The sequence below is a fragment of the Tachyglossus aculeatus genome, chromosome 16, assembly GCF_015852505.1.
Source record: "Tachyglossus aculeatus isolate mTacAcu1 chromosome 16, mTacAcu1.pri, whole genome shotgun sequence".
NCBI classification, from domain to species: Eukaryota; Metazoa; Chordata; class Mammalia; order Monotremata; family Tachyglossidae; genus Tachyglossus; species Tachyglossus aculeatus.
In genome coordinates this window covers 4,698,974-4,712,567 of record NC_052081.1, presented here as the reverse complement: position 1 = coordinate 4,712,567, position 13,594 = coordinate 4,698,974, and the positions used below count along the sequence as shown (strand labels likewise).

Sequence of the window (13,594 nt, the reverse complement as noted above, 5' to 3'; positions counted from 1 at the left end):
TGGACCCCAGGTGAGACTGGGTTATTTTGTACCTACCCCACCTCTTAGTAGTAATAATAATAATTATTATTATGGTACTTGTTAAGCATTTACTATGTGTCAAGCACTGTTCTAAGCACTGGGGTAGATACAGGTTAATCAGGTTGGGCACAGTCCCTGTCTCACGTGGAGTTAACACTCTTTAGCCCCGTTTTATAGATGAGATGAATGAGAAGTGAAGTGATTTGCCCAAGGTCACACAGCAGACCTTGGAGCTGGGATTAGTAACTGGGATTAGGTCTTTTGACTCTCGGGCCTTTTCTCTATCCACTAAGCCACACTGCTTCTCGGTACAGTGTTCGGCACATAGTAAACACTTAACAAATACCACAATTATTATTTATGACTATTATTATCCATGACCGTGGTCCCTGCCATTTTATGAAGACCTAAAGTGGGGTAAGAGCTAAGCCTAGAGCAGCATTCAGCCTTCAATCCATGCTACCTGTTGGGCGCTTACTGCAGGCAGAGCACTGTACTAAGCGCTTGGGAGAGTACAAGACAACAGAGTTGCGGAAGCAGTGTGAGGTAATGGATAGAGCACAGGCCTGGGAATCAGAAGGTCATGGGTTCTAATCCCGGCGCCGCCACTTGTCTGCTGCGCGACCCTGGACAAGTCACTTCACTTCCCTGGGCCTCATTTCCCTCATCTGTAAAATGGGGATTGAGACTGTTAGCCCCACATGGGACAGGGACTGTATTCAACCTGATTTGCTTGTCTCCACCCCAGCGCTTAGTACTGTGCCCGGGACATAGTAAATGCTTAACAAATACATTATTATTATTATTATTATTACACAATCTGTTATCCCTAAGATTTATTACTTATCCAGGGCGCGAATCTTCCTGGTTATCTCTCCGTGGCCATGGTGGAAACTGCTCTTACCGAGTATTATTATGAGGTTGATAATCATAGCACAACTGGATAGGGAGGAGAACTGGAACTGGGTGATTGAGGCCTTAGTCCCAGACCCTGCAATCTCAAGACCCGGGGGCTGAATTTCAGCCTGGGCTGGGACAGATCGGGGTCCCTCTGGGGTCAAGTTGAGATAGTTGGGGGGTGAAGATCTTGGCCCACAACTGGACCCCTGACTTTAAGCTCCTTGAGGACAGGGTTCCTGTTTGCTAATTTCTACTGGCCTCTCCCAAATGCTTAGTACAGTGCTCTGCATACAGTAGACTGGTAAGCTCCTTGAGGACATGGTTCCTGCACATTAATCTCTATTGGTCTCTCCCAAATGCTTAGTACAGTGCTCAGCACATAGTAGACTGTAAACTCCTTGAAAACAGGATTTCTGTTCACTAATCTCTATTGGTCTCTTCCAAATGCTTAGTACAGTGCTCTGCACACAGTAGACTATAAACTCCTTGAGAGCAGGGATCATATCTACAGCCTCTAGGCTACTCTTCCAAGCACTCAGTACAATGTTCTGCACACAGTAGGTGCTCAGTAAATAGTATGGATTGAGCAACAGCCATGGCAGAGAACGAAAAGTCCTAATGGTGCCTCTTCTTGCCCAAACTGTGAGGTTGGTACACATAGGCCGTCCTCTTGCCCATCCTGTCTCCTTGCCGTGGATAACCAGGAGTTTCTTGTCTAAGCCCATGATTCTAATACTCACCTACTTATTGGAAAATAAAATAATAATAACTGTGATATTTGTCGAAGCACTACGTGCCAACACTGTGCTAAGCACTGGGGTAGGCCCAGAACAAACAGAATGAAAATAAAAATGAAAATGTCAATGAGAGCAGCAGGGTGGCGAATCGGTGTGGCCTAGTGGATAGAGCACGGGCCTGGGCGTCAGAAAGTCATGAAAGTCACTTCATTTCTCTGGGCCTCAGTTACCTCATCTGTAAAATGGGGATGAAGACTGTGAGCCCCACGGGGGACGTCCAACCCGATTTGCTCGTATCCACCCCAGCGCTCAGTACCTACCTGGCACATAGTAAGCACTTAACAAATACCATAATTATTATTAAATATCAGGTAGTACCACACTCTTCTAGGCTGTAAACTCCTCGTGGGCAGGGAATGTCTCTTCCAACTCTGTTGTATTGAATGCTACCAAGGGCTTAGTACAGTACTTTGTTCACAGTAAACACTCAGTGAATACCATTGATGGATTGCTTCCTGTTGCTTGCTCCTTTTGAACTTACAGCGGGTTCACACACTGCTGTGTGGGAAGTTCCAGAATCGCTGGTAGCCAGGGGACAAAATGAGTGGTCACCGACACCCATCAGCTGTTAGGAAGGCTGGGTGATCAGGGCTACCGCTAGCCCAGGGACCAGCTGAGAGCTCAGGGCTACCGGTAGCCAGGGGACCAGCTGGGAATTCAGAGCCTGGATATGGATATGTAGGAAGCTTGACAAGGAGAGGAGGAGAAAATCCTCTTTTGATTTGCAAACAGAGAACTATGATTAAAGAAGGAATTGAGAGTGACAGGGGACAAGCTCTCCTGACACACACTGACAAAGTCACTTTCCTCCCTGTTGTCATGCTTAGGTTATGTTCTAAATGGACATATGGAGAAGCAGTGTGGCTCAGTGGAAAGAGCGCGGGCTTGGGAGTCAGAGGTCATGGGTTCTAATCCCGGCTCCGCCACTGATCAGCTGTGTGACTTTGGGCAGGTCACTGAACTTCTCTGGGCCTCAGTGACCCCATCTGGAAAATGGGGATTAAGACTGTGAGCCCCACGTAGGACAACCTGATTACTTTGTATGTCCCCTAGTGCTTAGAACAGTGCGCGGCACATAGTAACCGCTTAACAAATACCAAAATTATTATTATTAAATGATTTTCTAACCCGCCTCCTTCAAGGGCCCGGACTCAGGCTTGATGAAGTGGTTGCCCTTTTTTTTTCTTTAATGGTACTGGTTCAACACTCAGTATGTGCCAGGTACTGTACTGAGCGCTGGGTAGATACAAGCTAATCAGGCTGGACACAGTCCAGGTCCCATGTCAGGCTTTAAAGCCCTCAATTCCCTCGCCCCCTCCTACCTCACCTCACTGCTCTCCCACTCCCACCCAGCCCGCAGACTTCGTTCCTCTAATGCCAACCTACTCACCATCCCTCGATCTTGTCTATCTCGCTGCCAACCTCTCCCTCGCATCCTGACTCTGGCCTGGAATACTGTACCTCCTCATATTCATTCATTCAATCGTATTTATTGAGTGCTTACTGTGTGCAGAGCACTGTACTAAGCACTTGGGAAGTACAAGTTGGCAACATAGAGAGGTACTCAAGTCTTCAAAACTTATAATATGCCAGATGAATCTAGGCTAGGGGATATTTTATTGTCAATATTTCCCCATAAAATGGATTTTTGCTTTCTTCTACTATGTCAATCAATTGCTCTCTCCCCAATTATCACTCTTAATTGGTTTCATGTAAGTAGAGTCTGACAGACAATTCCTCTTCCCGCCTTCAAAGCCTTATTGAAGGCACATCTCCTCCAGGAGAACTTCCCTGACTAAGCCCTCGTTTCTTCTTTTCCCATTTCCTTCTACGTTACCCTGATTTGCTCCCTTTATTCACCCCCCCTGCCCCCCGGATCCCAGCCCCACATCAATTATGCACATATCCGTAATTTAATTATTGACATTAATGTCTGTTTCCCCCTCTAGACTGTAAGCTCATTGTGAGCAGGGGATGTTTCTGTTATATTGTTGTGTTGCACTCTCCCAAGCGCTTAGTACGATGCATTGCACACGGTGAGCACTCAGTAAATATGATTGGTTGACTGATTGATTGAGGCTCACAGTCTCAATCCCCATTTTACAGACGAGGGAACTGAGGCCCAGAGAAGTGAAGTGATTTGCCCAGGTCACACAGTACAGAAGTAGAGGAACCAGGATTAGGACACAGGTCCTCTGAGCCTCAGTTCCCTCACCTGAAAATGGGGATTAAGACTGCAAGCCCCATGTGGAACAGGGGCTGGGTCCAACCGGATTGTCCCGTATCTACCCCAGCGCTTAGAACAGTGCCTGGAACATAGTAAGTGCTTGAACAAATACCACAATTAAGTGGCAGAGGCGGGAAACATCTTCCAATTGGAGACAGCTCAGCCCTGGCCTCCTCTGCCTCTGCTTCCCACCCTGAAAACAGGGAAAAGCCCGGCTGGGGAAGGAGACGGTCGAGGGTTTGGGGCCGTTGGCCGACGAGGGAGGAGGAGTTCTTGAGTGCCCAGTGTGTTATTCCTGGAGACACGCAGCTGGGATTCATTCCTCAGGAACCACGAGGCTCGCGCTCCCGACGCCCTGATAAGATTACCCCGTCTGCCTGGCCGGCCTGGGCTCCAGATTTCCCACGGATCCGGTCCCTCCCGGGCTCCGGCCCGCATCCCTCGGGGAGCCGCGTCCTGGATGACAGACCACTCGGACCCCAGGCCCGGGATGTTGGCTCTTTCTGATCCGGGATGTGTTTTCCCCGGCCACCATGAAGACCCCTCTCCTGGCCGCCCAACACCAGGGAAATGGGGCCATTCAGGATCCAGGCAAGCTCCCCTTCTGGGTCGTAAACTCTAACTATTGTCCTCTCCCGAATGCTCAATCCAGTGTTCTTCCGAAAGTAGACTGAAAGTTCCTCGAGAGCAGGGATCATTTCTACTCATTCTATTGTACTCTTCCTAGTGTTCGGGCCAGCTCTCGGTAGACAGAAAGCTCCTTGCGGGCAGGGATCGTCTCTACAAACACTCTTGGACTCTCCCAAGCGCTCAGTACAGTGCCCTGCACATGGTAGACTGTCAGCTCCTTGAAGGCAGGGATCTTGTCTACTGACTCTGCGGCGCTCTCCACACTGGGGTGGGCAGGAAGGGGTGGGAGACACGGCCACAAGGAGGTAGGCAGGTGAAGACCACCGATTAGGGACTTCTGGGGTCACATTCATTCAATTCACAGTATTTATTGAGCACTTACTGTGTGCAGAGCACTGTACTAAGTGCCTGGAAAGTACAATTCAGCAAAAAAGAGAGACAATCCCTGCCCATAATGGGCTCACAGTCTAGAAGGGGGGAGACAGACATCAAAACAAGTAAACAGGCATCAATAGCATCAATATAAATAAATGGAATTATAAATATATATACAACAAAACAATTAAACAGGCTACACTTCTGGTTATTTGTAAGCCCCCTTCTCCACTGTTATTTTGCTGTTATTTTATTCTTTAATTGCATTTGTCAAGCCCTTACTATGTGCCAGGCACTGTTCTCAGCCCTGGGATAGATTCAAGATAATCAGGTCGGGCACAATCCCTGTCCCACAGAGGTTTCACCATTTACAGATGAGGGAACTGAGGCCCAGACAAGTGAATTGACTTGCCCAAGGACACACATCAGACAAGCACGGAGCCCGAATTAGAACCCAGGTCCTCCTGACTCCCAGGACTGACTCTTTCCACTGGGCCATGCTGCTTCTTGATAAGCTCCACAAAAATTGGGAGAAAAAGTGTGCTCCGGTGAGGGCTCATAGATAAATCAGGGTTTTTTTTCATTATTATTGTATTTATTAACCCTGAACTGCATGCTAAGGACTGTTGTAAATGCTATGGTAAATACAAGATCACCAGATAAGATGTGTTCTCTGTCCCACTCGGGGCTCACAGTCTGAGACACAAGGAGAGCGGGGATCCTACAGAGGAGGAAACCAAGGCCCAGAGAGTTTAAGTGACTTGCCCAAGGTCACTCAGCAGGTCAGTGGCAGAGCTGGATCTAAAAGCCAGGCCTAACTCCCCATCCCACTAGGCTGTGTGGACTCAAGAAAGCAGGCTGGCTCCACCACTGGGTGACACTGGCAAAGAGCCCTTATGTCTCTGAGCCTCAGTTTCTTCATCTGGGAAATGGGGATGGCTGTCCCTCTTCTCTTTTACAAGAATAATGGGATGAGGAATTGAATATCTAGACTGTGAGCCCACTGTTGGGTAGGGACTGTCTCTATATGTTGCCAACTTGTACTTTCCAAGCGCTTAGTACAGTGCTCTGCACACAGTAAGCGCTCAATAAATACGATTGATTGATGATTGATTGATTGATTGAGTTGGGGAGGGACTGGTTGTGGGAAGGGAATGTGGCTGTTCATGGTTCTACTGGACTCTCCCAAGTGCTTAGTACAGCGCTCTCGTTGTGGGAAGGGAATGTGTCTGTTCATGCTTCTACTGGACTCTCCCAAGCTCTTAGTACAGTGCTCTGCACACAATAAACCCTCAATAAATACGTTTGAATGTATGATTGAATTACTGAATGAATTACTGAATGAATGAATGAATGAATGAATGAATGAATGAATGAATGAATGAAAGAAGTCTTAGGCCAATGGTTCATCCACTCTCGCCCTTCCTGGAGCATATCTCGATATGCCCTCGCCCCTTAGGTGGCTCAGAACTGACCGCTTCTCCTTATCTCTCGGCCATCGGATGGCAGGCGAGGTGGCCACCGGAGTATCATCATCATCATCAATCGTATTTATTGAGCGCTTGCTATGTGCAGAGCACTGTACTAAGCGCTTGGGAAGTACAAATTGGCAACACATAGAGACAGTCCCTACCCAACAGTGGGCTCACAGTCTAAAAGGGGGAGACAGAGAACAAAACCAAACATACTAACAAAATAAAATAAATAAAATAGATATGTACAAATAACATAAATAAATAAATAAATAGAGTAAAAAATATGTACAAACATATATACATATATACAGGTGCTGTGGGGAAGGGAAGGAGGTAAGATGGGGGGGATGGAGAGGGGGACGAGGGGGAGAGGAAGGAAGGGGCTCAGTCTGGGAAGGCCTCCTGGAGGAGGTGAGCTCTCAGCAGGGCCTTGAAGGGAGAAATAATTAATCACTCTAGAACGCGGCCAGAGGGCTGCGCGGCATCTGAGAAAGCAGATGACCGGCTCTGGCCTCAGCCCAGAGCCCGGCCTGGACGTCTCGAAACCTCCTCCTCCTGCCCCTCTCCCAGAGTCAACGGCCACAGAATCAATCAATCGATTAATGGTACTTATTGAGCACTGTCCTGAGCACCTGGGAGAATCCGATACAACAGAGTTGGTAGACGTGTTCCCTGCCCACAGCGAGCTTACAGAATGACCCCTTGCCCCTCGCCTCCCCTCCCTTGCCTCCAGCTCGTACAGTGGTGCCACTTAGGGGATCCTACTTCCAGCATCTCTCCCCCACCGAATCTCCCCGCTAGAAGTTTGTTCGGCCAGTCCATCCAACATTCATGTACTCGACCTGTCTGGGTCTGTCTCCCCCGTTACAGAACAGCTCCTTATGGGCAGAGAAAGTCATTCATTCATTCAATTGCATTTATTGAGCACCTACTGTGTGCAAAGCACTGTACTAAGGGCTTGGGAGAGTGCGATATAACAATAAACAATAACAATATAAACAATATTGTCCTCAGTACAGTAAGTGCTCAATATGTATCATCATTATTATTATTACTACTACTAGTAATAATAATAACTGTGGCATCTGTTAAGCGCTTACTGCGTGCGAAGCACTGTTCTAAGCACTGGGGTAGATATGAGGTTGGATCCAGTCCCTGCCCCACATAGGGCTCACACTCTTAATCCCCATTTTACAGATGAGGGAACCAAGGCCCAGAGAAGTGAAGTGATTTGCTCAAGGCCACACAGCAGACAATTGGTAGAGCTGGGTTTAGAAACCATGACCTTCTGACTCCTAGGCCTGTGCTCTAAGGGAATGTGTCTAATAATAATAGTGATGGTTTTTGTTAAGCGCTTACTATGTGCCAAGCACTGTTCTAAGCGCTGGGGTAGTTATAAGGTAACCAGGTTGTCCCACGTGGGGCTCACAGTCTTAATCCTCATTTTCCAGATGAGGTAACTGAGGCCGAGAGAAGTGAAGTGACTTGCCCAAGGTCAAACAGCAAACAAGTGGCGAAACCAGGATTAGAACCCACATCCTCTGACTTCCAAGACCGTGCTCTTTCCACTAAGCCACGCTGCTTGCTAGTGTTTATTAATAATAATAATAATAATAATAATGGTAGTCACTATGTGCTTACTATTTGCAAAGCACTGTTCTAAGCGCCAGGGAGGAAACAAGGTGATCAGTTTGTCCCACGTGGGGCCTACGGTCTTAATCTCCATTTTCCAGATGAGGTAACTGAGGCACAGAGAAGTGAAGTGACTTGCCCAAAGTCACACAGCTGACAAGCAGTGGAACCGGGATTAGAACCCATGACCTCTAGCTCCCAAGCCCAGGCTCTTTCCACTGAGCCACGCTGCTTCATGTATTAGACACTACTGTTTCTATTGTATTGAGTTTTCCCGGGTTCTCAGTCCAGTGCTCTGCTTTGCTCACTGTAAGTGCTCAATAAATACTTTTGATTGATTGAGAAGGTCAAGGCCCACTCCCTGGGCACAGGGAGCTTCCACTCTAATTCAGTGCCATCATCATCATCATCAATTGTATTTATTGAGCGCTTACTGTGTGCAGAGCACTGTACTGAGCGCTTGGGAAGTACCACCTGTCATCTGGGGTCCTTGGGAAACCTGGTTAGATTGCCAGCCTGAGCCAACTAATAATAATGGTATTAATTAGGTGCTTACTATGTGCCAGGCACTATACTACACGCTGGGGTGGAGACAAGCGAATCAGATCAGATATAGTCCCTGTCCCACGTGGGGCTCACAGCCCCAATCCCCATTTTACAGATGAGGTCACTGAGGCCCAAAGAAGTGACTTGCCCAAGGTCACACAACAGGCGGGGATTAGAACCCGGGACCTTCTGAATTCCAGGCCTGGGCTCTATCCGTTACGGCCACCCTCTCTCTCTGTGCCTCGCTGCCGGTCAGAAAGCTGCATTCATTCATTCATTCATTCAATTGTATTTATTGAGCGCTTACTGTGTGCAGAGCACTGTACTAAGCGCTTGGGAAGTACAAGTTGGCAACATATAGAGACGGTCCCTACCCAACAGTGGGCTCACAGTCTAGAAGAATTATAGCTATATACACATCACTAATAGAGTAATAATAATGATGGCTTTTGTTAAGCGCTTACTACGTGCCAAGCACTGTTCTAAGCACAGGTGATCAGGCTGTCCCACGTGGGGCTCACAGTCTTAATCCCCATTTTACAGATGAGGGAACTGAGGCACAGAGAAGTGAAGTGACGTGTCCAAAGTCACACAGCTGACAATTGGCAGAGCCACAATTTGAACCCATGATCTCTGACTCCAAAGCCCGGGCTCTTTCCACTGAGCCACGCTGCTTCTCCATGCTCTGCACCCAGTAAGCGCTCAATAAAGGTGACCGACTGACTGTCCGTCTTATCAGACCGTATGGGCAGGAAGTGGGTCTCCTAGACCGACGTAATAATAATGATAATAATTATGGCATTTGTTAAGCGCTTACTATGTGCAAAGCACTGTTCTAAGCTCTGGGGAGGTTACAAGGTGATCAGGGAGGAGGAAGAGGATGGGAAGGAGGAGGAGGAGGAAGAGGATGGGAAGGAGGAGGAGGAGGAAAAGGTTAGGTCAACATGGGGCCTAGGTTCAGGAGGTTCTAGGGTTTAGAGTGGGGTTTACCTCTACAGGCTGCTCCCCTGGTCGTGCCTAGTTGTGACCCACACATGGAAGTTCACACCTGTGCTGACACGCCTACACACACTAGCACCCCCCCGGACCCGTGTGCATGCGTGTGAACATCCCCATGTGCCGCTAAAGAAACGTAAGGGCCGTCTTGGACCTTTGGAGGTTCTCTGCCTCGTGGCCGGCCGGTGGGGGGTGGATTTCGGCAGGGATTTAAGGGGCGACACGGCAGCGGGATGTGGGGGGATCTCAGACCGACGTCACGGCCGTCCCCTCTTCACAGACGGTGGGACCTCGCAACCCCACACTCACACTCCGCCCCCCGCCCCCTGACCCGACGGGCATGGCCTAACGGATAGAGCCCGGTCCTGGGAGTCAGAAGGTCACGGGTTCTAATCCCGGCTCCGCCACTTGTCTGCGGTGGGACCTTGGGTAAGTCACTTCACTTCTCTGGGCCACAGTTACCTCAAATGAAAAACGTGGGTTGAGACTGCGAGCCCATGAGGGACAGGGACTGTGTCCAGTCTGATTTGCTCGGGTTCACCCCAGCGCTTACTACAGTGCCTGGCACATAGTACGCGCCTAACAAATACCACAGTTGTTGGTAGTATTATTTTCTGCTCTGGGCCCGTTTCCGCATTCTCATTTCTGCCTCTTTGAAAGCCGCCACGATCTTCCGACCGAACCCTCGTCGACGTTTCCAAGCCATTAAAACCCTGTAGCCCCTGGGCTCTGGGCACACGAAGCGCCCCAAAAATACCACCAAACGGGGGGCAGCCCCGTAAATACCACCGACCCTCAAAGGGAGAGGACTCTAGGCCCAGGCCGGGCCAGCCAAAGGGTTGACCTGTCCCCATCCCTGTGCCCCCTGAAGTGACCCGCAAGCAGCCCCTCTCGCCCCTTCCCCTCCACCGCCTCATCTCTGTACCTCCATAACTTCAGGTGGGAAAAGGCGGGGGGCGTCCGCGGAGGGATCCCAATCGGCCGGACCCCTTCCTCCTCCTTCCGTCCTGCCCGGGGGAGAAGTTTCTGTCCAGCGCCGGCCGCTCTCAAGTGTAAAGTATCCAGTCAGCTCTCAGACTGAGAGAGTGGTGGCCCACACGGTGAACAGGAAGGAGGGAGGGAGGGAGGAAGAGAGGGTGGGGAGAGGAGGAGGAGGAGAGGGAGGCAATCAGGGTTTAAATTTAGACACAAATCTAAACAGACACTGTCCCTCCCAGAGCGTGGGGCTCGAGAGAGAGAGAGAGTGAGAGCAGGAAACGCCACCAATCTGCTCAACTGTATGGTCACAGTGTCCCCCACCGTCCCCTCTTCCCCGTCCATCCCGTTGCCTCTTGCCCCTCTCCCACCTCTCCTGATCCTACTTGTCGCCTCCTCAGCTGGACTCGGTCTTCTCTTTCCCTGTCTCCCAGCCCTTCTCTCTTCCTTTTGTCCTTCCTTACCCTCTCTCCTTCTTCACACCCATCCATCCGTGGCTGGTTTGCTAGGCCGACGGACAGAGACTCTGTCAGAGACTCTGACAGGCCGCGGGGTTGATACTGTGCTGGACTTCTCCACGGGTCCTGGCGGGAGGGAGACGGGGGCAGAGGCTTCACGGGGGGTGCCTACGGGACCGGATTGAGAGAGTCAGGCCTTGCAATCCTCTCCCCATTTCCCTACACCTCCCACTCCCAGTTTCTGGAAGCCCATGAATGTGTCTGTCTCTCCATCTCTCTCCTCACTACTTCATCTCCCTCTGTCTCTCTTTATCTTTCAGTCAGTCTCTCAGGGTCTTTGTTTCTCCAATTCTCTGACTTTCTCATCTCCTCTGTTTCTCTCTTTTTGTCTCTCTGTCTCCCCCTCACTCTGTGAGTCTCTTCCTTGCTCTCCCTCCATCTCTCATTGTCTCTGTCTCTCTCTTTGGCTTCCTGTTGGTCTTGGTCTCTGTCTTTGTCTCCATTTCCCTCTGTCTTTCTCTTTCTTGCTCTCCTTCTCTTTTTGTCTCCCTATTTCTCTGTCTCCTTGCCGGTCTTGGTCTCTCTTTGCCTTGTCTCTCTCTCCCTCTGTCTTTCTCTTCCTTGCTCTCCTTCCCTCTGTCTTTGTCTCTGTCTCTCAATCTCTCTCTGTCTCCCTGTCTGTCTTGGTCTCTCTCTGACTTTGTCTCTATATCCCTCTGTCTCTCTTCCTTGCTCTCCTCCCTATCTTTGTCTCTGTATCTCTGCATCTCCCTGTCTGTCTTGGCCTCTCTTTGCCTTTGTCTCTCTCTCCCTCTGTCTTTCTCTTCCTTGCTCTCCTTCCCTCTGTCTTTGTGTCTGTCTCTCAATCTCTCTCCGTCTCCCTGTCTGTCTTGGTCTCTCTCTGACTTTGTCTCTATATCCCTCTGTCTCTCTTCCTTGCTCTCCTCCCTGTCTTTGTCTCTGTATCTCTGCATCTCCCTGTCTGTCTTGGTCTCTTTATTTCCCCGCTCTCTCCCCCTACCCCCTTCCTTTCTTTCTCTTTGACGCTCCAGCTTCCCCAAAGGGGACTTCAGAAAAAGGTTCCCAAGCTTGGGCCAAGGTTAATCTTTCTCTTCTCCACCCCGATTGATGTTGTTTTTTTGTCAATCAATCCATCAGTGGTATTTACTGAGTGCTTACTGAACGCAGAGCACTGTACTAAACTCTGGATTTTGGAGAGATTTTCAGCCACACCAGTCAGCCCACCTAAATATCTTTTCTTCATTCCCATTGCATAAATGGAAAATGTCCACATCTGTAATTTATTTACTTCTATCAATGTTTGTCTCCCCCTCTAGACTGTAAGCTTGTTGTGGGCAGGGAATGTGTTTGTTATAATGTTATATTGTACTCTCCCAAGTGTTTAGCACAGCGCTTCGCACACAGTAAGTGCTCAATAAAGACGACTGAATGAAAGAATGAACCTCACAACTCTTCCAGCTGTGGCTGGAAGGGTGACCTCTCTGGTTTCTTCTGCTTTGAGCCCTGCCTGGGTCGTGGGGCGAAGAAGCTGCAACGGAGAGAAGCAGTGAGGCCTAGTGGGTAGAGCCCTGGCCTGAGAGTCAGAAACACCTGGGTTCTAATCCCGGCCCTGCCACTTGCCTGCTGTGTGACCTTGGGCAAATCTCTTCACTTCTCTGGTCCCCAGTTCCCTCATCTCTAAAATGGGGATTAAGACTTTATGCCCCACGTGGGACAGGGACCGTGTCCAACCCCTATTATCTTGTACCTACCCCAGCGCTTAGCACAGTGCCTGGCTCATAGTAAGCTCTTAACAAATGCCGCAGTAATAATCATTACAATGAACCGGGATTTCTGCGCATGACGTGTCAGTGAGCAGAGCGGTTCTTGTCACCTGCATCCTCTAGACTGTAAACTCGTTGTGGGCAGGGAATGATGGCATTTATTAAGCACTTACTACGTGCAAAGCACTGTTCTAAGCGCCGGGGAGGTTACAAAGTGATCAGGTTGTCCCAAGGGGCTCACAGTCCTAATCCCCATTTTACAGATGAGGTAACTGAGGCCCAGAGAAGTTAAATGACTTGCCCAAAGTCACACAGCTGACAAGTGGTGGAGCTAGGATTTGAACCCCTGACCTCCGACTCCGAAGCCCGGGCTCTTTCCATTGAGCCACGCTGCTACGTCTGTTTATTGTTCTAGCCTACTCTCCCCACGCTTAGTACAGTGCTCTGCCCACAGTAAGCGCTCAATAAATACGATTAAATGAATGAATGAATGCAAGAAGCTGAGCACCGACTGCTCAATCCATTCTCCAGACTGTCAGCTCGTCGTGGGAGGGGAATGTGTCTGACAGCTTGGTTAATAATAATGATGGCATTTGTTAAGTGCTTACTAAGTGCAAGGCACTGTTCTAAGCGCTGGGGGGGATACAGGGTGATCAGGTTGTCCCACGGGGGGCTCACAGTCTTCATCCCCATTTTACAGATGAGGAAACTGAGGCTCTGAGAAGTTAAGTGACTTGCCAAAGGTCCCACAGCAGACATGTGGTGGAGCCGGGATTCG

General features: G+C 49.5%; 1 protein-coding gene across 1 annotated transcript in view; it reads right to left on the bottom strand.

The window, feature by feature from the left end:
• Nucleotides 1–10,616, bottom strand: part of RCSD1 (RCSD domain containing 1) — a 39,684-nt gene extending 29,068 nt beyond the window's left edge. Inside the window, exon 1 of the mRNA XM_038758231.1 lies at nucleotides 10,525–10,616. Coding sequence (XP_038614159.1) covers nucleotides 10,525–10,530 — 6 coding nt within the window. The 5' untranslated portion in view covers nucleotides 10,531–10,616. The remainder of the gene's footprint in view (nucleotides 1–10,524) is intronic.
• Between the last annotated feature and the right edge of the window lie 2,978 nt (nucleotides 10,617–13,594).